At 42.4% G+C, this 23462-nt stretch overlaps 1 protein-coding gene across 2 annotated transcripts in view; it reads right to left on the reverse strand.

Annotated features, from left to right (window-relative positions):
* Nucleotides 1-1251: 1251 nt before the first annotated feature.
* Nucleotides 1252-23462, reverse strand: part of CLCN4 (chloride voltage-gated channel 4) — a 34446-nt gene continuing 12235 nt past the window's right edge. Inside the window, exons 4-11 of one of the 2 annotated variants that reach the window (XM_065413116.1) lie at nt 21626-21748; nt 17979-18185; nt 17805-17885; nt 16654-17199; nt 13550-13736; nt 10817-11215; nt 3104-3320; nt 1252-1342 (exon numbers count right to left, since the gene is read on the reverse strand). In XM_065413116.1, coding sequence (XP_065269188.1) covers nt 1252-1342; nt 3104-3320; nt 10817-11215; nt 13550-13736; nt 16654-17199; nt 17805-17885; nt 17979-18185; nt 21626-21748 — 1851 coding nt within the window. The remainder of the gene's footprint in view (nt 1343-3103; nt 3321-10816; nt 11216-13549; nt 13737-16653; nt 17200-17804; nt 17886-17978; nt 18186-21625; nt 21749-23462) is intronic. The other variant, XM_065413124.1, reaches the window with a different exon arrangement.

A 23462-nucleotide genomic window follows, 5' to 3' on the forward strand; every position in this document is an offset into this window, starting at 1 on the left:
CCTCAGCTAGGGGAAGTATGTAACCCACACACCTCCTGGGTATGGTGCTCTGTCCCATCTAATGACACCAAGACCACTTACAGAGAGATTCATGAGTCTGCTCTACAGCCTTAGCTAAGGGCCAGGTGACTTTTGACTCATGCATTAAGCTCCAGAGGTCCCAGGCTCAATCCTGCCTGCCGCCGACTGGGGTCTGTCAGTATTACACTATGTTAATTTAAGTGATTTCTTAGCAAGTGCAAACAATTGCCAGTGGAGGAATAAGGAATAAACTGGAGCAGGGCAGAAATCACTGCAGAGCTTCATTTGTCTGTTTCTTCTATTTACATGGAGGGAGGGAGGTGCCTAACTCCCATTGACTTTCAGTGAGAGTTGAACACCTAATTGTCCTTCGTGCCTTTGAAAATCTCCCCCGTGAGCTTTTTTACACTTTTTCCATAGTCATAGCAAACTACATCATACTAAATATTACAGTACCAATTTGCCAATTTTTGCATAGAGAAATAATGAATCCTTACAAATCAATCTCTGCATTTTAAAAATAAGAGGAGAGCTGATTGAAAAAACTGCTAAACTAAGTAAAACTGAATGGCTTAAAGCAGGAAACAAAGGACAGGATGTTTAAAGTGAACAGAAGTGTATTCTACAGCTTGAGTTCCACTCCAGTCTCAATTAACTTTTACCAAAATAAATGAAGATGACAAACTTCTCCATAAATAGGATGATTTTTTTTCCATGAAAATATTTTAGTATAATTCAGTAGCAAATAAATAACCATGACATCAGTAACAAATAAATCAACATGAATCGTACATGCTCCGTTCTCAGTTTAGAACACAAAGGTTTACAGCTGTTACTAACTTATTTATAAATATCTGCTCATCTTCGCACCTGTCTAATAAGTTAGTGTGAACGTTGGTGTGTTCTCCAGTACTCCTGGCTCCTTGCCTTCAAACCATAGCACTTAAACCTATATCACTTCAAACCATATCACACATACCAGCAGAGCTACTAGGAAACTCATTGAAGAAATATAGCTTGATGTTTGCAGCTATAGAGAGCGACTAACCTGACTACCTGATTAAATAAGTCTCATCCTGCATCCAATCCTCTCTGTTATAGCTTAGTTTTGGGCCACTCCTCATACACTGTATTTTTCTCTTTAAACAAAACAAAATACTGTATGCAGCCTTTGTGTTAACCTAGGAGAGATTCCTTCAAGGTTATTTCTTCCCATCTTCTGTTACCAGTCTAGTTAAACATGATAGATTCAGGGTCCTGGTTTGCCATTTGAGCCATATGTCTTAACACATCCTTTTTAGTTATGATGCCCAGCAGCCTTCTAGAAGAGAAGAAAAAAGGAAAGGTGAATCATCTTATATCTCATCTATTTTTCCTGTTCTGCTGTAGGGTCCTTTTATGAGAGCTCCCATGTGCAGCTGTGGATCTCGTTAGTTTCCAAAATAATGATTAAAAACAAAGCAAAACAAAAAACTATTCCCACCTAATGATAACCACCAAGACAATAAAAACCATGTCCATTATAAAAATGAAGTGCTCTGATTCTCTTTACCTCCTTTTGTGGAGAAGCTATTCCACTCTGTGTTCAAGTGAGAACTGTAATTAATGCAACACCATTTTGTTTGAGAAAATAATTAAATTCTATCCGAATAAAATTCACTCTCAAGCAGGGGGCCACCAGCACAAGATCTAGGCAACACAAAACCACTTAAACCATCTAATCAGGGGCTAAGTGGGGCCTATGACTTGTCCTGGCATTCTGCACAAGGGTGAATTTCAGCTTGTGTGTTCTTTTTAAAAATTCTGATGCCCTTATTTTCACGGCATAGTGCCTTACTCCCATTGACTTTAATGGAACTAAACAAGAAGTGACCATCCAACAGGAGTGAGAGTTTTGGAATCTGCCCCTTATTAAGCTATAATCAGCAACGCAAGTGCTGGTTGTGAGACATTTTTAATATCCAATATCTCACGACTCCTCGGGGGCCAGAATACCTCCCCATGCTGCAAAGCATTCCTTTCCAACTCTTGAAAATAGTTAGATACTGGACTTTGGAACCCCATCATTCTTAGCACCATTTGCCTTTCAATTCAGTCGTAAAATAATATTTGTGGCTGATGCTTCAAGAACCGCTAGAGGTAGAAACCAAAACCAAAAGGTTCCAAGCCCGAGTGCCTAATAGTAGGCACCTAAACCCATATTCCAAATCAGAGGCCTTATTTTCACAGTTGTTGAGCACCCAGAACAGAAAATGACAGTGGATACTCAGCACCTGTGAAAAGCAAGCAGGTTTTATTTAGGTGCCAAAATTTTAGGCATCCAAATTTATCAGGAATTGGGCCACTATATTTTTCTGTTTATTCCAGTCACTAAAGCCCAAGCTAGACTGTCTCTCCAAAAGGTTTTAAAACCAGTTTGAGCTGTTAGGAAAATTTCCCCAGTGCAGACAAAACTGTTGTTTCACACTTTTGATTCAGTTTCTGTTCCTGATCATTTTTTGTCATCTGTCTCTCGTGGAGTTTTAACTCACTTTCCCTTGCTGTCAGACAAAACTGAGCAGATTTATTTTCCTCAGTTGTCATCCACATCATGCTTTTCATGAGCACTTCAGCCTGGCTGGAAGCCTAGGGACAAGCAAACCCTTTGCAAACAGTGATATTTTGCCAACTCTGCATTTGCACTTGCTTAAAAACAAAATATATTGGGACATCAGCCTGATAGTATCTGTATTTTATTGTCCCTTATCTTCGATATGGCACCTAAATTACAATACACTACAGAGAAGGGAACATGGTCTGAGTGTGAGCTCAATGGCAGCCAATACATCTCTGCTTCTAATTCTAGCTCTGCCACTGATTTTTTTCTGTTGCCTTGGGCAGCCACTTGACCTGTCTACCTTAGTTTTAGAGAAAATAATAATACTTACCCAGCTGACTTCATAGGCTGTTGAGAGTTAGTTAATGTTTAGAAATTCCTTTGAATAGCAAAAGTGCTATATTTATTACAGCTACAGCAAAGCTGGTGTGGCACTTTCCTTCCCTTTAAGTACTTAATCTTATTGGTTCATCTATATATACCTACCCACTGCGTGTGACAAGACATTGTCTGAGTCCAAGTTTCCGAAAGATGTCTACCACAGTCTCCATTGGCGTGTGGTCAGTTACTGTGAAAGGGCTCAAATTGAGAATGCGCCGTAGCTTCAATGGGTGAGGGCTGTTGGCTGGGAGCTCTGGTGGATCTTCAGTGAAATACATGATAGAATTGCTCACCACCCCATCCTGACGCTGTCTTGCGTTCTCTGGAGGACAAAGAAATCAGGCACATGGCAGACCAAACTCATGTACATCCCTACTTGGAAATGAATGGTTACATTTGCTTTTAATATGCCAAGGTATCAGAACATGGGATTACAGAGCAAATCACTCGCATTTCACAGGGTCACCACAGTAATTCAAAGAATCCTATCCCAAAACAAATATAAAGACAGTTCCTGTCCCTTTTATTTTGCTTAGCATATCTTTACCAACATGCTATTTCTTGTGTTGGGATGTTAATTGTCATCATTTTCCTTAAATTCAAATGTTTTACACTATTGGTTTTAGCAGGTAACACAATGCAGTTGTTGTATGAAATTCACCCAGGGTGTCGAGGTATGGAAGACCTCCCAAGATGATGGAAATGTGGAACTTCTGCTGTCCATGGCACCTGGATTTGGACATTGTGACTTCTACACCACCATAGAGGGGCAGTCTGTGGGCATGTTTACTCGGTCTGTACACTGATCCCATTCAGGGTGTGTGTAAGAGACACAGCCATTATTTCAGGATTGCTGAACCACCACATGCCTTGCCCACAGGTTGGGGGGCAGATTCTGTCTCCTGAACCTCTGGATACTTCCTCATATAAAACTTGTTTACCTAGGCTTCATGTTGGAAGGAGGCGTGGTTGTCTTTAAGGAAAAGGAGCAACAGTGAGGGGAAAAGTGCTGAGCTAAATGAATTTGATCACCTCAGTTTTCTCAACTGTGCATATTTGCCCATGTTCCAAATCAAAACCTCTCACTGGCACCTTGGATCAAGCTGTGAAGTGAAGTTTACTCCTGGCTTTTATGACTATTATTACAAGCCTGTCACTTAACGTATAGCCCTAGCCATTTGCTTTACAGTTATTGTTAAAGTGGAAATGGCTGGTTTTCTTTGCACTTTTCTCTTCACTGGCTGTTCGTTTGTACTCTGCAATGTATGGTGCTAACAACAGATGAAGTGAAATCTCAAGAATGATGATAGACACCTCCCTTCTCCCTAATATAAACACAACTTTAAAAAAAAAGAAAGAAAAAAGAAATCATAGCTAATTCTAACCATTTTCCTTTTTGATTGATTCAGGTTGCTTCTGTTCCTGAGAGGCACAGGGAATTGGAGACAGTCAGTGAAAATATATATATTCTTGGAGCTCATTTCCATCAATCAAAGTGCAGAAACCTGCTCTGTGACTTGTAATGTGCAGACAGTAATGATTTCCAACACATTCCTGCTGCATTATTTTTCTCTTAAAGATCATTTTGTTGTAATATCACTGGAATCAGAATAGCTCCAGTTCACACCTAATATTACTGTGTCATGTGACTTTCAACCTTCTCACCCCATATATTACACATACCCCTGCAATTTACAGGAATGATGCTAATCTTGTCTTTTCTTGTCTTGATTTATACATCTGACTTTCAAAAGTGCATGTGCCTGCACAGGTCTTTGATATAGTAAGCTATGGGTTTACATCATCTAGCTGAAGGTGGTTCATTTAGTCTGACCCAGGTCAAGAAATGTTCCTCACAAAAAGAACCATGAATAAATCAGCTAGTTATTTTCACTCCTTTATCTACACAGGAAGCAACAGACAATGACATTTTGGTAACTATTTTTCCGAAAGTTGTACTCCCCCCAAAATGACAATGACACTGGACAACACTGATAAACCCATGCCATTATTTTACTCCTGGAAGTAAAATTTGTGTCTCTAGAGACAATGCTTTTGCAAATGATACATTAACATTGGTCTAAATTCAGTAGTACCATAAATAGGGTGAAATTTATACATAGGGTATGAACGGGTTGGGAAGTTAGAGACGTGATAAAATATAGTAATTGCACAGATATATTTCAGTCAGTGAGTGTGCAAAACTTAGTCCAAGGAGCAAAGCAGCACCAAAGGAAGGGTGACTATATTTGCTGACTCCACTGAACCAGAGTAATCCACAGAAGATGACTCCTGTCAGATTTAAAGGTGAATTAGTCCCTGCAGATATGGAAATGGCCTCTCGGATCCAAGTTACCCACATGAGCTTCAAATCCCAGCTTGTCTAACCTAAGTTCCCATACTGAGGATTTCTCTGTAGTGGAAAAGTGCATGGAGTTAGCCATGTTAGTTCTCTTGTTTGAACTAATATGGCATTCAACATTGTTTGCCCTGGTCCACAAGAACGGTTTAAAAACTTATTAGCTAGTCATGTCTAGTCACAGGTAATGGAAAATCAATGTGATTACATCATTTTTTATTAAAAGTGTGCATTTGTCTCCTTAGCTATACAGACCTCCATTTGCCTCTCCTTCATCTTTTGCTACCAGAAGAGAAGCACTATTTCTTCAGGGTCTAGCTACACTGGAGAAATGCGTCTGTGATGTTGCACTCTATATGATTTTATTAAAATATGCTAATGAGTGTGAATATAATGTAACTGGAATATGCTTCATGCAAAAGGTCTCTTGTAAGGTAGCATTACAAATCTTATAATCTACTGAGTGTGGTCATCCTATTTGTATAAATGTATCACTCTTGTATCTGAAACTAGAAATATAAATATAACTCTGAGGTCCTATTGTAGTTATGCAAAGTGTGGGCCATTAATGGTGGTTTGGAATCTTGATGGCTCCCATCAACCAGGACAATTGATTGTGGATGGCTCTGTTTGCTTGTAGGCCCTCCTCTGCCACCAGAATCCTCACTTGGAGGCTCAGTTATCTCGCCAGCCTTATTCACATGCAGCCTAGCAGAATTAGTAAGACATCACATGCTCAAATGCCAACAGTATGCAGATGACATACAGCTCTATCTATCCTTCATACTGTCATTAAGTTAGCTCAGTAATTGGCTGAGATCAGTTCATGGACAAAGAACATCTGGTTGAAGTTAAATCTGAGGAAGACTGAGGTTATGTTGGTTGGCAGAGGAGTTTGCAGCCACAGTGAAGTCTCCTGTGGTTGACAAAACACACCTACAATTGGTTAAGCCAGTCTGTAGTTTAGGGGAGGGATAGCTCAGTGGTTTGAGCATTGGCCTGCTAAACCCAGGGTTGTGAGTTCAATCCTTGAGGGGGCCGCTTAGGGATCTAGGGCAAAATCAGTACTTGGTCCTGCTAGTGAAGGCAGGGGGCTGGACTCAATGACCTTTCGGGGTCCCTTCCAGTTCTATGAGATATATTAGGAGTGTTCTTGGATTCCTGACTGACATTAAGCTGTCACATAGTAGTGTTCACAATTATCTTCTACAGCTGGCAAGAAGACTCCATCCAATCCTGCTGGCTGAAGACCTGGCCTAAGTAATATGTACTTTTGTTACTTCCAAATGGATTTCAGCAATGCAATATTCCTGGTATACAACCATAAGTCCTCAGTATAGAACTCAGCAACACATCCCTTCAGTACCATGGGCCACCATGAACTCATCCAACCAGTCCTCTGCTCACTACACTAAATTCCCATTGAACACTGATTTATGTTCACGATCTCTAGTCTTACCCTCAAAGTGCTCATGGGCCCAGCTTACTTAAAAAAACAACAACAACAACAAAAAACAATCTGTCTGTAGCTCCAGAACGTGAATCACCACCACAAACCTCACCACCTTCCCTTCCAAGTGCAAGGTGCAATTCTTCAGCCTTGCCTTCACTAATAGGCAGACATGGCACAGCGTATATACATAAAAATATGGAAAAATAAAATAAAATTAATAAAAAAATTCAGAAAACATGCAATTTTTTTCCTGTCCGAAGAGATAAATAAGGAGAAAAGACACGCATGATGCTTGTTATAGCACTTCATGCCCCCTGGAAGGCTCTCCTATAGCATGGTGCAGGGCATGAATAGAATAGAATCCTTTTGAGCTAGAAAATTTAAATCAGGATTTTGATTTATAAAAGACACATTAAATCATATAGAATCACCATGTACCATGAAAATTAACAAGCGAGACCGTTTATTGCAAAACTGGTGTAACATGAGATCAGAATCAGTCATATGGTTTCCAAACAGTTGCTGTTACTCCCCACTGCAGCCCACTCTCCGCAGAAATGGTGGGAAGCAGTCATGTATAGCCCACTAGTCCTGGATGTTTTAAGAAAGCTTATCTATGAAGAAATGTTCTTTGATTTTTAATTCTTGACTCTGCCCCAGGCCTATTAGAAGAGATTTTAATTAGAGCGCCCCGGAAACCACACATTTTTTCCTGTGGAAAATTTGGATTTCACATAAACCATTTTCTGAGAGGAAAATATTTCAGTTGAAAAATGTGGACCAGCTTTAATTTTTAATTAACTCTGCCCTAGTAATAAAAAGCGTAGAGACAGGACCACACATCCATGTGCCTCCCTGCGAACAAACCAGCCTTGTTGCCGTTTAGCATCATCATCAAAAAGTATAATTCTCAGCTTTTTATACCCATTTCAGATGGTGTCTGATCTCTCTACATTTAAATTAACAGGCCTGATCCTTTCCTGTTTGCAGCTTTGCTGGTCACTGATATTGGTGTGACATTAGTGCAACGGGCCTGCAATCCAGCATGGCAACTCGCTGCACACTCACTGCATGACAACATACGGTACAAGACAGACAAGGGTCAGGCCCAGTGTATCTAATTTGTATTTTCAAGTTCTCACAAGGGAATTTAGGGAGTTGGGGATGGGCAGCATCTTAAAACTAGTTAGAAAGAAAGTGATATAAAACTGCAAACTCTGTACATTTTATAAAAAGTACCAACTCTTGGTCTTTATATCTTTTGTCAACTCTCAAACACTGGTTTATTTTGCCCTTCTGACCCTGCCATAGGGTGTGTCTTTTGTATCTGCCAGAGGAAGTGACAGCCTGGAGGTAAAACAAAGATTGAAAGGGACACTGTCACAATTGTTGGCTTAATTATCCTGTAAATGACTTAACAATTGTCTCGTATTGAAGTTATTACTTTGAGGATTCCTTCCTTGTGATTTTGTAGGGGGTAAGGAGGAGAAGGGGTGGTGGTGGGGCTATTGAGTTGATGCTATTCAAAAAAGCAGATTCCCTTGAACTACTTGGTTGTCTTTTACAGTTAGATGAGCCAGGTGCCTTGTAGTTTGAGGTGTGTGCACTTCCCTATTTTTGATAATTGCAAAACTAGTCTGAATTCACAAATAGGGTTGCCAGGCATCTGGTTTTCGACTGGAATGCCCAGTAGAAAAGAGACCCTGGCAGCTCTGGTCAGCACCAGAGCTGTTAAAAGTCCGGTCGGTGGCACAGCGGGGGCCCGGGGCTAAGGCAGGCTCCCTGCCTGTCCTAGCTCTGCGCTGCTCCCAGAAGTGGCTGCTAGATCCTTGTGACACCTGGGTGCATGGGTGGCAGGGAGCCTCTGCGCTCTGCCCCCACCCCCAGTGCCAACTCCACAGCTCCCATTGGCCAGGAGCTGTGACCAATGGGAGCTGTGGGGGTGGTGCCTGTGGGCGCGAGGGCAGCACAGAGCCTCCCTGGCCACCCATGCGCCGAGGGACTGCAGGGACCTGGCAGCCACTTCCTGGGAGCTGTGGTAAGTGCCGCTGGGACCCCACACCTCCCACATCCCAACCCCCTGCCCCAGCCCAGAGTCCCCTCCCACACCTAAACTCCCTCCAGGAGCCCACACCCCTCCCTCAACACCGTGCCACAGCGCTGAGCTCTCTCCTGCAACCCAAACCCCTCATCCCCGGCTCCACCCCAGAGCCCTCACTCCCCTTCATACCCCAACTCCCTGCCCCAGCCCAGAGCCCTCTCCTGCACCCAAGCCCCTCATCCCTGGCCAAAACCTTTCCCCCACACACACACCCCAACTCCCTTCCCTAGCCCGAAGCCCCCTCCTTCACCCCAAACCCTTCATCCCCAGCCCCACCCTAGAGCCTGCACCCCCATCCAGAGTCTGAACCTCCTCCCACACTCCGAACCCCTGGGCCCCAGCCTGGAGCCCCCTCCTGCACCCCAGCCTCTCATTTCTGGCCCCACCCAGAGCCTGCACCCTCACCCAGAGCCCATCCCTTCCCCCGCACCCTAGCCCCCTGCCCCAGCCTAGAGCCCTCTCCTGCACCCCAAACCCCTCATCCCCAGCCCCACCCCAGAGCCCGCACCCCTAGCCATAGTTCTCACCCCCAGCCATAGTTCTCATCCCCCTCCCCAGTCCCCTGCCCCAGCCTGGTGAAAGTGAGTTGGGGGGCGGAGAGCAAGCGACAGAGGGAGGGGGATGGAGCGAGCGGCGGCGGGGCCTTGGAGAAGGGGCAGGGGAAGGGCAGGGCCTCAGGGAAGAGCGGGGCAGGCGTGTTTGGTTTTGTGTGATTAGAAAGTTGGCAATCCTATTCGCAAGCCATTTAAACCACTCACCTCTCAGTCATGCAGTTAAAAACAAACATACTTGTAGCTTAAGGGAAGGCTGCAATATGTATTCTAGCTAGAAACTGGGCTCTAGAATTCTTCTCTCATCTGCTCCTTAACACTCATTCCCTATGCAGAACATGAATCCAATAACTTTTGAGTCTATGGCACTCTGTTAAACCTACAATGATGAAGTGGATTCCAAAGTAGGCACAAAGAGTTTTTCCATCCCTTGTGCTTAACATATATAATATGACACCAGTTATCAGTTTTGAAGGAAGGGAGATGGGAAATCAAATTATAGATGGACACCTGATGGGAACAAGTAATTTAGTTTTTAGGTCTAATTTTACTTAGGGGTAGATCCACAAAGGGACAAATTGAGAGGGAGGGCTCTGAGAAATTAGGCATTACAAAGCTCAGCATTGCAACACTTACTTCCCTTTGTAAATCTAGGCTTTAGGTAGTATCCTTTTAAGTAGAGCAGCTTAAAATGTAAAGGGTACATGGTTTACAGAGCAATTTTTACTTCATGAAAAAGTCCCTGTAAGCAGGAAAGGCGGTCACCAAAATAGCTGTTATTTTCTATTTATAGATTTTATTTTCCAAAGAACTCAGGAGCTTCCCCTCCTCCACTCATCTGAAAATCATACCACTGATCTTTCAGGTCACCAAAATCTGCAAGATTTAAATGCTTACAAATTAGAATAACTATGATGTGATAACAGAAACTAACACAGTGTGGCACCAGCACTTTGCACATTGTTATGTAGTGGCTGGGGTTCACAGATATCTTCGGACTTTTACTGCTGAGAGTGACAAAAGATTTGGTTGGAGACTAGAGATGCTACTGACCATGGTCTGATTTGACTTTCACCAGTTTGAAACTGGTTTAACTCCAACGGCTTCAACAGAGTTACTTCAGATTTACCTCAGCATAACGGAATGCGGAATTAAACCCCAGAGGTTGGCTGAAGGTATGTTGTAGTGGGGAGGTTGCTTGGCATGGTTCTTATAAAGAAGGGTAGAAACGGCCTTCCACATCCTTTGGAGTAAACATTCAGTTTTGTTCTTACTTACCTATTTGTACATGCTTCACAGTATCACTAATACCCTTTACATTCCCATTAAAATCTATATTGTACTCTTTACTCACTTATTGCAAGAATCAGTTCCCGTCTCTGTGCAAAACCAATGAGACGCTCCGAGTCTTTGGAAACCACCACCGGAAAGCCATTGTAATCGGTCTCTTTGATTAATGTCTCCACATCTTCCACTGTCATACTATCCTGTGTCAGAACGGAGAGTGGAGGCTCACCACGCCTAGGCCTCATGACATCTGTTGCTAGTGTTCGGTGTGTGAACTCATCCTTAGCATCCAGAAATGGGTAACCATTCAAGTGGATGTGTGCCTCATAGATCCCTTCTTTCCCAAAGGCATCTGCTACCCACTTGCTGGTCACAGCTGCAGCCATTAGAGGTACAATATACTCCAAGCCTCCGGTTAACTCAAACATAATAACCACCAGGGAGACAGTCATTCTGGTAACTCCACCTGCCAAGAAAAAGATCATTCAGGTTCCCCCCTAAAAAAAAACAACAAAAATCTATAAATGTATCAACTCTTCTGGCTTTCTAGTATCTTATATTCATAAAGGCATGAAATTATTCAAACCCCTCACTGTGTGTCGTTCACTGAAAGTACAGGTTTCCATTTCATCTGCTGTAATTTTGAACAGAAAAGGTTACAGTGACATGCTCAACCCAAATTTATTAGCATGTGAAAAGCAGATAATTACGGACTCTGGTACCTGCGTGCTTGGAGATTACCTTAATTAAATAATCTGGCACAACAGCAAAGCACACACGTCTGAACTATACTTGATACATGACATACCAAAACTGGATTGCGGTCAGTCTAAACTACTAGGCCCGTATTTCTGGGAAAATCAGTGCTAAAGTGCAGACATGTTTAATTTCATTATTGACTTCTTTATTTATATACAATTGATTATATTGAAGGTTTAATTTGAAAACATACTTGATTAAGGATTACACTCAAAGAAAAAGAAGCATTAAGGGAACTGTATTAAACATAGCACGCTCCTCGATCAACCTCTGTAAATTGCTTGTCATAATGTAAGCAGATTCCATGAAATGTGTTTTTGTAGCTTGGTTGTGATGCCCTCTGTATATAAATCAGTTCTAGCATCAACATTCTTCACTGTAGTTTCTTTGTGTCATTTTATAATTAATCTGTTTACTGCTGCAATTTACATTACACTATATAAAGAATCATATAATCACAGTATAACAATTGTATACGTTTCTCCAGGTAATATGTCAGAAAGATAATTGTGATAATTTGATATTCTTAGATCTCCAAATACAGTGCCATTGTTTAGATTGGAGAAATAAGAAAATAGGTTATTAAAAGTTGTTTTTATATAATTGCATGGGTAATGCTATGCAGTTACAATTATTACATAGCTGTTTGTGGCTGTAAAAACAGAATAGGATTGCCTGCTAATGGATGCACAGTAAAGAACTTTTCTTTAATATAAAAGCAAAATGTCTACCCTGATCAATTCTGTTTTGGAATGCTAAAGAAAAGAATAAAAAAGGACAACTGAGGCTGGTTTACTATTTCTGACATTAGGTTCCTACCATGACTGGTGTCACAAATGATCCTACTTATCTGCCAGTGCTCCTCTGGATGCAGCTTTCATTGGAAGCCTACTGAATTACACTAAGGCCTGGTCTACACTTAAAATTTGCTGGCATAGCTATGAACATAGGGGTGTGAAAAATCATACCCTAACTGACATATCCAGGCAAGCAAAACTGCTAGACGCAGTTCTACTGGCACAGGATTCCTTTTGCCAGAACAGCTTATTTTGTTCAGAGCGCTTGTATAAGCTATATCGGCAAAAGCACTCTTTTGCTTGTACAAGATACATCTACACAAGAAAGCTTCGTTGTAGACAAGGCCTAATTCTGTGATATATGCCCATTACTGCATAGTCCAAATACCAAGCAGCAGTGGAAATTATGTAAGATACAGGTCAAGTAAAAAATGAAAGAAGAAATAACATGCTTGGAATTGATGTTTTCACATTTCCTTTCCATGTACAACTTGGCATTTGATGTACGAGATTTAGTTTATATCACTGGGCTTGCTTTAACAATTAGCATTTAGGACTGAATGGCAGTCCAATTGAAGTTAATAGCAAAATTCACATTGAATTCAAAGGAACCAGGCTTTGAACCTATAATCAGAGATGAAAGACTGAATATAGCCTGTGTGATTGGTAATGGGATACAGACCTTTCACTTCCAGATCAATTATTTCAATTTGGGCAAAATTTGTAGTGACCAAAGATGGCTTTCCTTAGCTCAATAGTGGAATATTTTAAATCAGTGGGTAATTACAGTGGAAATCACAACCATCGCAAATGAGCAAGCCTCTTGGAAGAGTTTTCTTGCTCTTTATAAAAAAGAAAACTCATGTTCTTTTTATAACTCTCTCCCCACTCACCCCCATATTGTTTGCAATTGACATCCTTTTTTGGCAGATTCAACAGAGAGGACTAAGTGTAACTGGGCAGGGACAACTAACTACCCCCTCTCCTCTAGACCACGTTTAAAGTACACCGATGGGGCAATGTAAGGAAGAGTTCAGTGCTACTGCCTGTGCTGTGCCTGATCATATAATTTGTTTCTAGGATTGTCAGAGTGGCAAACTTGCATGCTTCCATGAGCATGAAATTCTCTTAACAATTTAAAAAACCCACAGTACATCTGGAAAACATCTTGTAGCACACACACACACACACACACACACACACACACACACACACACACAAATAAAGACCGCCACTTACTGTACCTAGACATGCTGCAGCTCCCACCATAGCATAAAGCCCTGGGGTGACACAATCCGCTCCGGGTCTACACCAGTTCCTGAAGATGATCCAGTCATGATGATGGTAGGCCAGCTGCTCTACTCCAATTCCAACCATTCTACCAGCCATGGCTCCCACAGCCATGCTGGGAATAAAGAGGCCTGAAGGGATCTTAAATGAAATACAGACAAGTGATCATTTTGACCAAAAGGTCTCAGCTATGCATATAAGACATATAGTAATAGAATACCAACATCCCTTATCGGAGCCAGTGCCAGACCCCACAACTCTCCGGAAATCTTAGTGGATCTTCTCCTTGGTCTGAGATGGTCCTCTGCAATGACTGGAATTATACAGGTACTTAAAAAGTAATATATAATTTAAATACATGCTTATCTATTTGACCTAATCCTAGTTCCTGAATTCACACCAACTTTATTTCTCAGTATTGGTATGAGCAATCTTCTTTTTTAAATTCAAAATTTGCACATTGCATAGTTTTAATTTCTCCTCTTCTGAAGGCGTAGCTTTTTGTGTGTCATAAGTTTGAAAAGTATAGGCTTAACTGTAAATAGCATCTAGAAATGAACCTCTATCATATGGGATACTTTAAAACTTTATTACTGCTGTTCACCTTTATTTACTTTATTAAATATCAGTGTAATTTAGATTGGATTTTAAATTAAACACCAAACAGCATACAAATTGAAATGAGGAATCTGATGCTCATAAATGAAATGAGGTAGCTCGTTTCTTCATCTGAATTTGCTATACATCTTCCAGGAAGCGTTATGAATCATTGCCTTGCTGTCTGTTGTACAGTCAAGTCACAAGGCACTAAGCAATACTACAGAAAAGAAGAAATGAGAGAACCAATCGCTAAGGTATGGCACTGGTAGCAGCAGTGCTAGTTTCCCCAGTGTTCTCATTCCTGTTCAGGTACGACCTTCTCTAGAGTGTTAAGCCTCTTTGCCTGTTCTCTCCTCGGGTTCTCTGCTGACACTGCCAATTGATGCTGGTGTCCACTAAAGCAGTGCTTCTCAAAGTTGGTCGGCTGCTTGTCCAGGGAAAGCCCCTGGCAGGCCAGGCCAGTTTGTTTACCTGCTGCATCCAGGACATCCCTCAGCCCGCACCGCTTCCCGCAGCCCCCATTGGCCTGGAGCGGCGAACTGGCAGACCCAGCTGGTAAACAAACCGTCCCGGACCGCCAGGGGCTTTCCCTAAACAAGCAGCGACCGGTCTTTGAAAAGCACTGCACTAAAGAACTGTACTGAGAACTTTTAGCTACTGAACAGCCATAATGATAACTTTGTGCCAGTATCAACCTCAGCCACATCTGAACTTGAGACTTCATCAGTGAAAGGCGTCACCATCCTATTTCAAATCCTCCTCCAGTTCCATCAAGTTACATTAAATCCACAGGAGTCTAAGAACACTTAACTTGGACTCTGTTTGTTCCTACAACTCAGGAAATCTACTAAAATTGAGAGATAGTGTTAATAATATTTTAATCATTAAATGGCTTTTTATTATTAACAATATCCCCAGTGTAAGAAAACCCATGTTTCTTGACTTAGATTATCCTATTATTATTTCCAAAGACAACTACAGAGTGAAACCTTATAAAACAAACTAACTGAGTTAAATCTAGTAAGAGTAGCACCATAAGGAGAACCCCAAGTTTGAGCATCACATGGAAAAAATACTAGGCCATTTAGGCAATGGATCCTCAGTTCAAGCTTATTTTGCAAGATAGACTTTAATGGGTTTTAGCTTAGCATATGGCACTGATACCATATTAAAGTGGGTGGCTCAGCAGAACTTGATTCATTCTGCTATAGACAGGTCCTAAATTAGACACTGAGAAAATAGCAGTTGGTTAGGTTAGCAAAATAATCACACTGTTGGGTTTATTTCAATAGTTTCGTTTTTTGGAATAAAACCATCAATATATTCATGTGAATGCGAGCTACTAGTTTATACAGACAAACGTATGTTTAGAAATGGGCCCCATCACCAACCGTATAGCTACAACTTGCCTCTGCCCATTTTGTGTAGTTTGGGCTTGGATAAAATGGAATCTGTACCACAAAACCCCTGTTTGTTTGGAGTGGGGGATTTTAAACCAAAATAACCCTTGATTGCTCTAGGTTCACGTTTAAACAGCACCTTTTTTCTTTTAGCCATTTGGTCTGATGTACAGAACTCTATTTCCCCTTTCTTTCTAAAAAGCAAAACTTGACAAACACAATGAGGGGGAAAAAATAAAACAAACCAATAAAACCTGCACTGATGGAATATTACAGCTGAGCTTTTATTTAAAATTTTGCACATTTGCAAAATCTCGTGAGCTTTTAAATGTAATAAATAGTCAGTAAATTCAAACTTATGGCTCCCACAATCAGTGCAACTTGGCTACACTGCACTATATTGAGACAAAAATTCAACAACATATACAGCAACATAAAATACTCCATATTTCCAAGGGAGCTGAAGTGGGAATCAACTTCAGTTGAAGTGGGAATCATGCTGAATTGACTTACTGGCAAAAGTGAATTTAAATGCTCAAGTACAATATCTTTTTTTTAAACCAAGAAAAATCAAAGAAACCTAGAAGATACAACAAGGTTGCTCATTCCAATACTGTCTTTTTTGTATCTAATGCAAGTTGATGAGAAGCAGGGGAAGCGAGTCATACAAAAATAGATAGCATGCTACAGCTAAATTGAGTTACTCTGTATATTACAATGAAATACAAACACTGAATGAAAGACATGAGATGGTTATGTGATAGCATCTTACAATTCACCCCTGACACCATGAGTGTCTGTGGAACTCTTGCTAATTTCTGAATCTTTAGATGAATCTGTTGCCATCAAAGCAGAATCCTAATTAAGCCTTAATTTTCCAATGCCTTGTGCTTCAGAATTTGCATGTTCTCATACACATCCCTGGTATTATGCCAGATGTATGTAACCTGAACATGACACTCTAAGCTCTAATATTAACCAGGTCTTGTCATGCAAAAGTCTAGCTTCAACATGCAATATGGCTTGCAGCTGTGAACTTTACACACCCTCCAACTTACCTTCATGCCAAAAGTAAATATTGTGATGATAATTTTAAAAATCAGAGCCAGGGCCAGCTGCCACATTGCAGTGTAGACTCCGAAGCCAGCAGGTCTGTCAGGGATGTCATCTACAGGCCTGGTCATGTTTGGGTCATTAATATAGTCACAGAGTTGTGAGGACTCCAAAGCACCACAGTCATTGAAAAGCTCAGAGATCAGCTCACTGGTGCTCCTCCGGGTGTATGGATTAGGATAGGCGATGATGGCAGTGATAGCAGTTACCACAATGACCTCTAGGACCGGATACTTCCCAAGCCTGGTTGTTTTGCGCCTCCTGCACCATGCAATGTTGCAACGGATAAAGAGCGTCCCCCACAGACCTCCAAAGACCCCAAGCAGAATGAATGGGAAAAGTTCAGCCATATACCAGGGGGTGTGGTACTCCACATAAAAAAGAACCAGTCGGCTGTTTCCAAACGGATTGATGGACCTCAGAGTAAAGGCAGCCACAAGAGCAGCAAAAAATGACCTCCAGAGGGTTTTCAGGGGAAAATAATAACTAACCTAAAACAAACAGAGACAGTGAATGCTTAACTGAGCGGGAGGTAAGGTGTTTGATTTAGTTACTCTCTTTTCTGTAGCACCACAGGCCCTACTGCATTCCGTCTGTGGTTAGTATGACTTTACATACATGGGTGTGTCTGCGACCAGAACGTGGTCACACATCTGTAAGGAAAGGCATTTTCAGACTTGAGGAGGAAATTGCGAACAATGGAAAATGAACGTGAGATGAATCATATAGCAAGCTGTTGAACAGTTATGATCTCTAGACATGCGGTAGCAAGTTTCTGTAATCTTTTGTTAGAATGCTCAAGGCATACACCTTTTCATATGGAGTCAAATGCTGAACACACACAGCACAACCATGCCTTTGGTTATCTCCAGGAGACTATTACTCCTCTTCCGCCAACATTATGCTAATCTACAGGGTTACTTCTTATTGGCAACAACTACAGATTATATATGCTTATATATGGCGTAACAATATTGGGAAAATAAAAAGGATTCTTAAGGAAGGAATCAAGGGAAAGTATTTTTACTGATGCAAATGAATTCTGCAAACATACATCATGAAAGTGAAACATAGCTGATTCACTGGTAGCTCTTACCTCTTCCAGGCTAAAAAGTACACCACCAATTGGAGCACCAAAAGCAACAGAGACTCCTGCAGCAGCTGCAGCTGAAAGCACCTGCAACACAAAGATTTGCATTCAAGGCAGGAGCCCTTTGAGTTGTTGACTATATTTAAGGGGAAAGAAATGACAATCTGAGTCCAAGCTCACCTCTCTCCTCTTTCCTTCATTCTTGCTGTACTTTGAGAAGAGGCTGCTGAAGAAGTTACCACAGCAACAAGCCACATGCACTAAAGGACCTTCTTTGCCGAGGCTGAGGCCCGAAGACACCACCAGAACCAAGGTGACTGTTTTGATTAAGAGTGTCCACTTCCCTAGGTAGCCCCTAATAATGAAACCACTCAGGATGGTTTTTATCTGGAAGGCAGGAAGAATAGCTTGAAGAACTAAATAAACTTCTGCAACTTCAATTTTGCAAAAACAGCTTAACAGCTATAGTAGACTAGAATAGGGTTACCATATTCAAACATTTAAAAAAGAGGACACTCCACGGGGCCCCGGTCCTGCCCCCAGCCCCGCCCCAACTCCGCCCCTTCCCCGCCCCTGGCCCCACCCCCGGCCCCGCCCAACTCCACCCCTTCCCCACCCCCATTCCAACCCTTTCCCCAAAGTCCCTGCCCCAACTCTGCCCCCTTCTCTGAACACCCCCCATTCCCCCTCCTCCCTCCTGCTCTGATCTTGGTTGGGGGTTGCTAAGTGCTTCCCTGCTCCCCACTCGCCCTGCAGCCCCTGCACCCCCCCCGCAGCCTCTGTGCCCCCTGCTCCCCACTGGCCCTGCATCCCCCCCCCCGCCCCTGCAGCCTCTGCGCCCCCCACCTGCCCTTCCCCTGCACCCCCCTGCCCCTGTAGCCTCTATGCCCCTGCCTGCCCTGCTCCTCCTCGCCCTGCAGCCTCTGCACCCCCCCGCCTGCCCAGCTCCCCCGCTCCCCCGGCAGCCTCTGCCTGGCGGGGGCTTCGGATGCTCAGTGGCGACCGGGGCAGCGCGGGTCCCTGCAGCCCCGGCACACGCCGCACTCCCTGCCCCGCGCCGCAGCCTCCTTCCTGCCGCGCGGGGTGATGGGGCCGCAGGAAGGGTCCCCCAGTGGCCGGGGGGTCCCCGCCCGTGAGGGAAGCCCGAGCCGTTGGCTGGGCCCGGCCTCCCCATGGTCCTGCGGGCTCGGCTGGGGCGCGCGGTCCGCCCGGCCTCCGGGGGCAGCAGCGGCCCCTTCGCCGCCTTCTGCGGCTGCGCCCTCCCTTCCCCCGCCCAAGCTCGCTACAATGTAGCCGGGCGGCTGGGCTGCACTGCGGACCCGGCGGGTCGTGCTGGGGCCAGGCGGACCCTGGCTTATGCTGCCTCCCTATTTCCCCAGACATGTCCGGCTTTTTGGCAATTCCCCCTGGACGGGGATTTGAGTACCAAAAAGCCAGACATGTCCGGGGAAATCCAGACGTATGGTAACCCTAGACTAGAAGCCAATGATGCACAGAGCAAAAGATTAAGACAACTTTTCTACAGTGATATCGTACTAGTGGTTAACATGAGTAGTGGGTAAACATGGCAACAATTTTACAAGCTAGTTATTGTGGGTGGACCCCTGCCTCTGTGAAGTCAACAGGATGCTGCCCATGTGGATTGGCTTGTAGGATCAGGGCTTAAATCAGATGCAAATGAGTGTCACCAAAAAAAAAAAAATGATAATTATAGTGGGGGGCAGATTCCATAAACAGAAAATGTTTTGTTATTTCTAAAAATTCCATCACAAAAAAATATTGCAGTGCCATGAAACTGAATCTGGCAGAGATCTTGGTTTTAACAAGTTTCTCTTAATTTTTTTAAAATATGGATCAAATCTTGCCATATTTAAACAAAGTCAACAGGCAAAAATCTGATTTGGAATTTACCTCTAAAACATGTCTAAATTGAAGGTAACTCTAGCATATACACATTACTTGCCACCATTCTTAGCAGTGATTTTTATTTTTCTACATCCTGTTCCAGCAATCCAGTCCAGTGGGACTAGGACATGGGGCTGGCTTGGCATCTGAAGCGGCACAGTTTCTGATGGGAGTTCCTTTACTGACTGCAGTGTAAAAGGAATTGACTGAGCGTGTTCAAGCAACAGCAGTTTTAGTGTGCCTTGTAGCCCTTTGAGAGGGAAGGAACTATGATTTACTATATGTTTGTACAGTGCCTACATCTCTAGAGTGCGTGATCTGGTTAGCTTATGGGCATTAAAGCAATATACACGTAAAATAATAATAAAAAATCCTTTACAAGATTATAGCACGAGTTAAGACCATCAGGATTTTAAAAGCGAGAACCAACTAAGCTGTGTCAATTTAAGTACACACCATTCCAAGTTCCAGTTTACATGGATTGATGCTCCCCCCTTCCTTTTTTCCTTTGTATTCTTCCCCAAAGATATAAAGAAATAAATCAATCTCTAAGCAAGTTTTCTAAAAGTACACTCAAATCAATATTGAAATAAGGTTTTTGGCTTTGGTGTTTGTTGATTTTTAAACTTCTCAAAATTTTGCAAATGAAAAGTTTTTCATCAAAAAGTGGCTTTTTTTTACTTCTGACTTTTCTGACTTTATTATCAGAATTTTTATCCAAAACGTTATCAAAACCAGTAGACATTTTCATTTATTAAAATTCAGGTTTTCTGTAAGTGAAAATGTTTGATAATATTTTTATTAATTTTTTTTTAAAAGTTACAACAAAAATTGAAAAAAAAATTAAAATAGCTTCATATTGACACCTGAGCAATGGAAACAATGTCAATATTTCAGGAGGGTTTTGCAATTATTTTTTCCAACCAGTTCCAGATTTTTGATTAATCAGTTTTAGATTTCTTGGGTTGCTCTCCTAGAGGTGAGGAAAGGAGCAAACAGCTCTGTACACTGAATTAAATCTAAAGAAGAAGGATAAGACTTTCAAAGACTGAAGCTTAAATTTAGACTCCGAAATCCATATGGAGGCTCTTAAACAATAATACCCAGCTGTTATTTAGCACTTTTTTTTAAATAAGTGTCTGACATGTTTTATTAAAGTATTGAGTAACCTGTAGATCTCCTTGATTTCAAGGTCACTCATTTAAGAACCCAAATATGGATTTAGGGCCAAATTTTCAAGTGACTGGTGACTTTGGTTGCCTGAATGTTGGGCACCCAGCTTGACACACCTGATTTTCAGAAAATCAGAGCCTTTAAAGGAATTCCAAATGTTGGGCCCCCAAACATTGAGGAGCTCAAAATCACTAGTTACTTTGGAAAGCTTGGTCTTGAATCTTCCTCCCTTCCCTTTCCCTCCCTCCCATCCCCTGCTTAAATCTTGGCCTAAATTTTTATCTTCTCCCTTATAATTGGAACATGTAATTGTATCTGCTGGACTTCCACGCAAATATTTATGTGTAACCCACTGATGAGTATGCACTATGGCCCCCCTCTGTGTCCAATCCACAGAGGATATGAATTGTTACAGCCCAGCTAGGGAGTCTTGGATCTTTAGCTCAAGTTGTAGCAGTTCATGCTTTTAGCTCTGGGAGTGTCCAGTTCAGTCCTTGGGTTGTTGGCCAAAACAACAGCCATTGCATATGCCTTTGAGTGGAGTCTAAGATGAAGAATTTAGATCGGTAACATGAACACAGCTTAGGCAAAAGGCATAATATAAAGACATGTCCAGTGGGGGGAAAAAAATTAAAATGCCTTGCTTCTGCTTGTTCATATACCAAAGGCATAGCTATATGATAGCACAGGTCTGGAACATGAAATGATTTTTCAGTTTTTAAATTTGCATCCATCTGGAAGAAACTCACCTCTGGAATCCCAGAACCACAGGCATAAGGAGCAAACACCCTGACCAGGGAGACTGCCAGGAAAGCAAAAGATAGAGCCCACATAATGTACAGAAAATAGTTTAGAATGTAGGCACTTGCACCCTGGAAAAATAACAGCAAAAACACTGTTAGACAAATGCAATGAAATAACCTTATGTTTCTATTAGGATTAGGAGTGGGGTGGAGCAGGTTTTGTTCAATTATTGCAACACTAGTAATATGTTTGAAGCTGCTTTTGCCTCAGTAAATGTGAACATTTGCACTTTTTTGTGCTCCACAAAGATATATAGATGCAGCATCTTAGTTTATTTAAATCAATCTATATGGTGTCTTTTGTAAGGTTCTCACGCACTGTACAAAATACCAAACTAAACACTTAAACAGTTGAAAGAAAAGATAAGCACATAAACACAGTCCAAATAACATCAAACAAATCTAGCACCAGGGCAAACCCAGTTACAGCCAGAAAAAAATACCTCAAAGGAGGGATTTGCAATGTACTTTAAAGCCAGCCAATGAGAGATAGCGGCTGGCCTCTCTGGGGACACTGAGATTTTCAAAGCCGGGGATTTAGCAACACTTCTCCATTAATTTTAATAGAAGGGCCAAGACCAGAACCACCCTGGCTAATTGTAATGATCAGGCAGGGACATAGGATGCGAAGTGATCAATCCAGTTCTGAGGGTTTCGATTATGAAGAGGCTCTCCATACTAAGTCTGATACCTTAAATTATATTCTTTGGTGTAATAGCAGCCAGTGCACCTCACAGAACATAGGTATAACTGAATTCCTCACTCTTATCTGAAGGTATAAGGTAATGACTCATTCTGCAGTGGTCGCAGCCTCCAAAGCAATTTGAAAGGACGCCCAATTATGAATGTATTACAGTCGTTTATCCTGTGACAAAAGCACAAGCAATCATGTGACAAAAGCATAAGCAATCATGCTGAGGCCTGTACTCAAGATAAACAGATGGGCTTTCCCACCAGGATGGAAATGGTAATGGTAATAGCCACTCTAAATCACTGTTGTAACTGCGGAGCGAGCAGTCAGTGGTTACCTCCAAGTTCCACACCCATCTCCAGTGACGCCATTCTCCCTGGAATGGACATACAAAAACTGCCCAAGTTTTCCTCAAGACACTTTTCCTTACCCACGAGCACGACCTTGACCTTTTCTGTGTTGAGTTTCAACTGGATGTGTCCATCCAAATAATAAAGCCATCTAGACCAGGGGTTCTCAAAGTTTTGTACTGGTGACCCCTTTCACATAGCAAGCCTCTGAATGCAACCCCCCTTATTGTACCAACAGGGGGGAGGGATAGCTCAGTGGTTTGAGCATTGGCCTGCTAAACCCAGGGTTGTGAGTTCAATCCTTGAGGGGGCCATTTAGGGATCTGGAGCAAAAATCTGTCTGGGGATTGGTCCTGCTTTGAACAGGGAGTTGGACTAGATGACCTCTGGAGGTCCCTTCCAACCCTGATATTCTATGATTAAAAACACTTTTAAACCTATTTAATACCATTATAAATGCTGGAGGCAAAGTGGGGTTTGGGGTAGAAGCTGACAGCTCGCAATCCCCCATGTAATAACCTTGTGACCCCCTGAGGGGTCCCAACCCCCAGTTTGAGAACCCCTGATTTAGACACTCCAATAGCCAAAAAAGAGCCCATAATAGACTGATCCAATAGGCGGCATGGAGCTGTGATTCATCAGTCTAAAGATGACAATATGATGCATACCTTTAAAGGTTCTCCCTCTGCTGCCTGATGGCCCAGAACAGAGACAAGGGAAGCCTCTGCGTGAAGACTAGTAG

Source organism: Emys orbicularis, chromosome 1 (genome assembly GCF_028017835.1).
Source record: "Emys orbicularis isolate rEmyOrb1 chromosome 1, rEmyOrb1.hap1, whole genome shotgun sequence".
Taxonomy (NCBI): Eukaryota; Metazoa; Chordata; order Testudines; family Emydidae; genus Emys; species Emys orbicularis.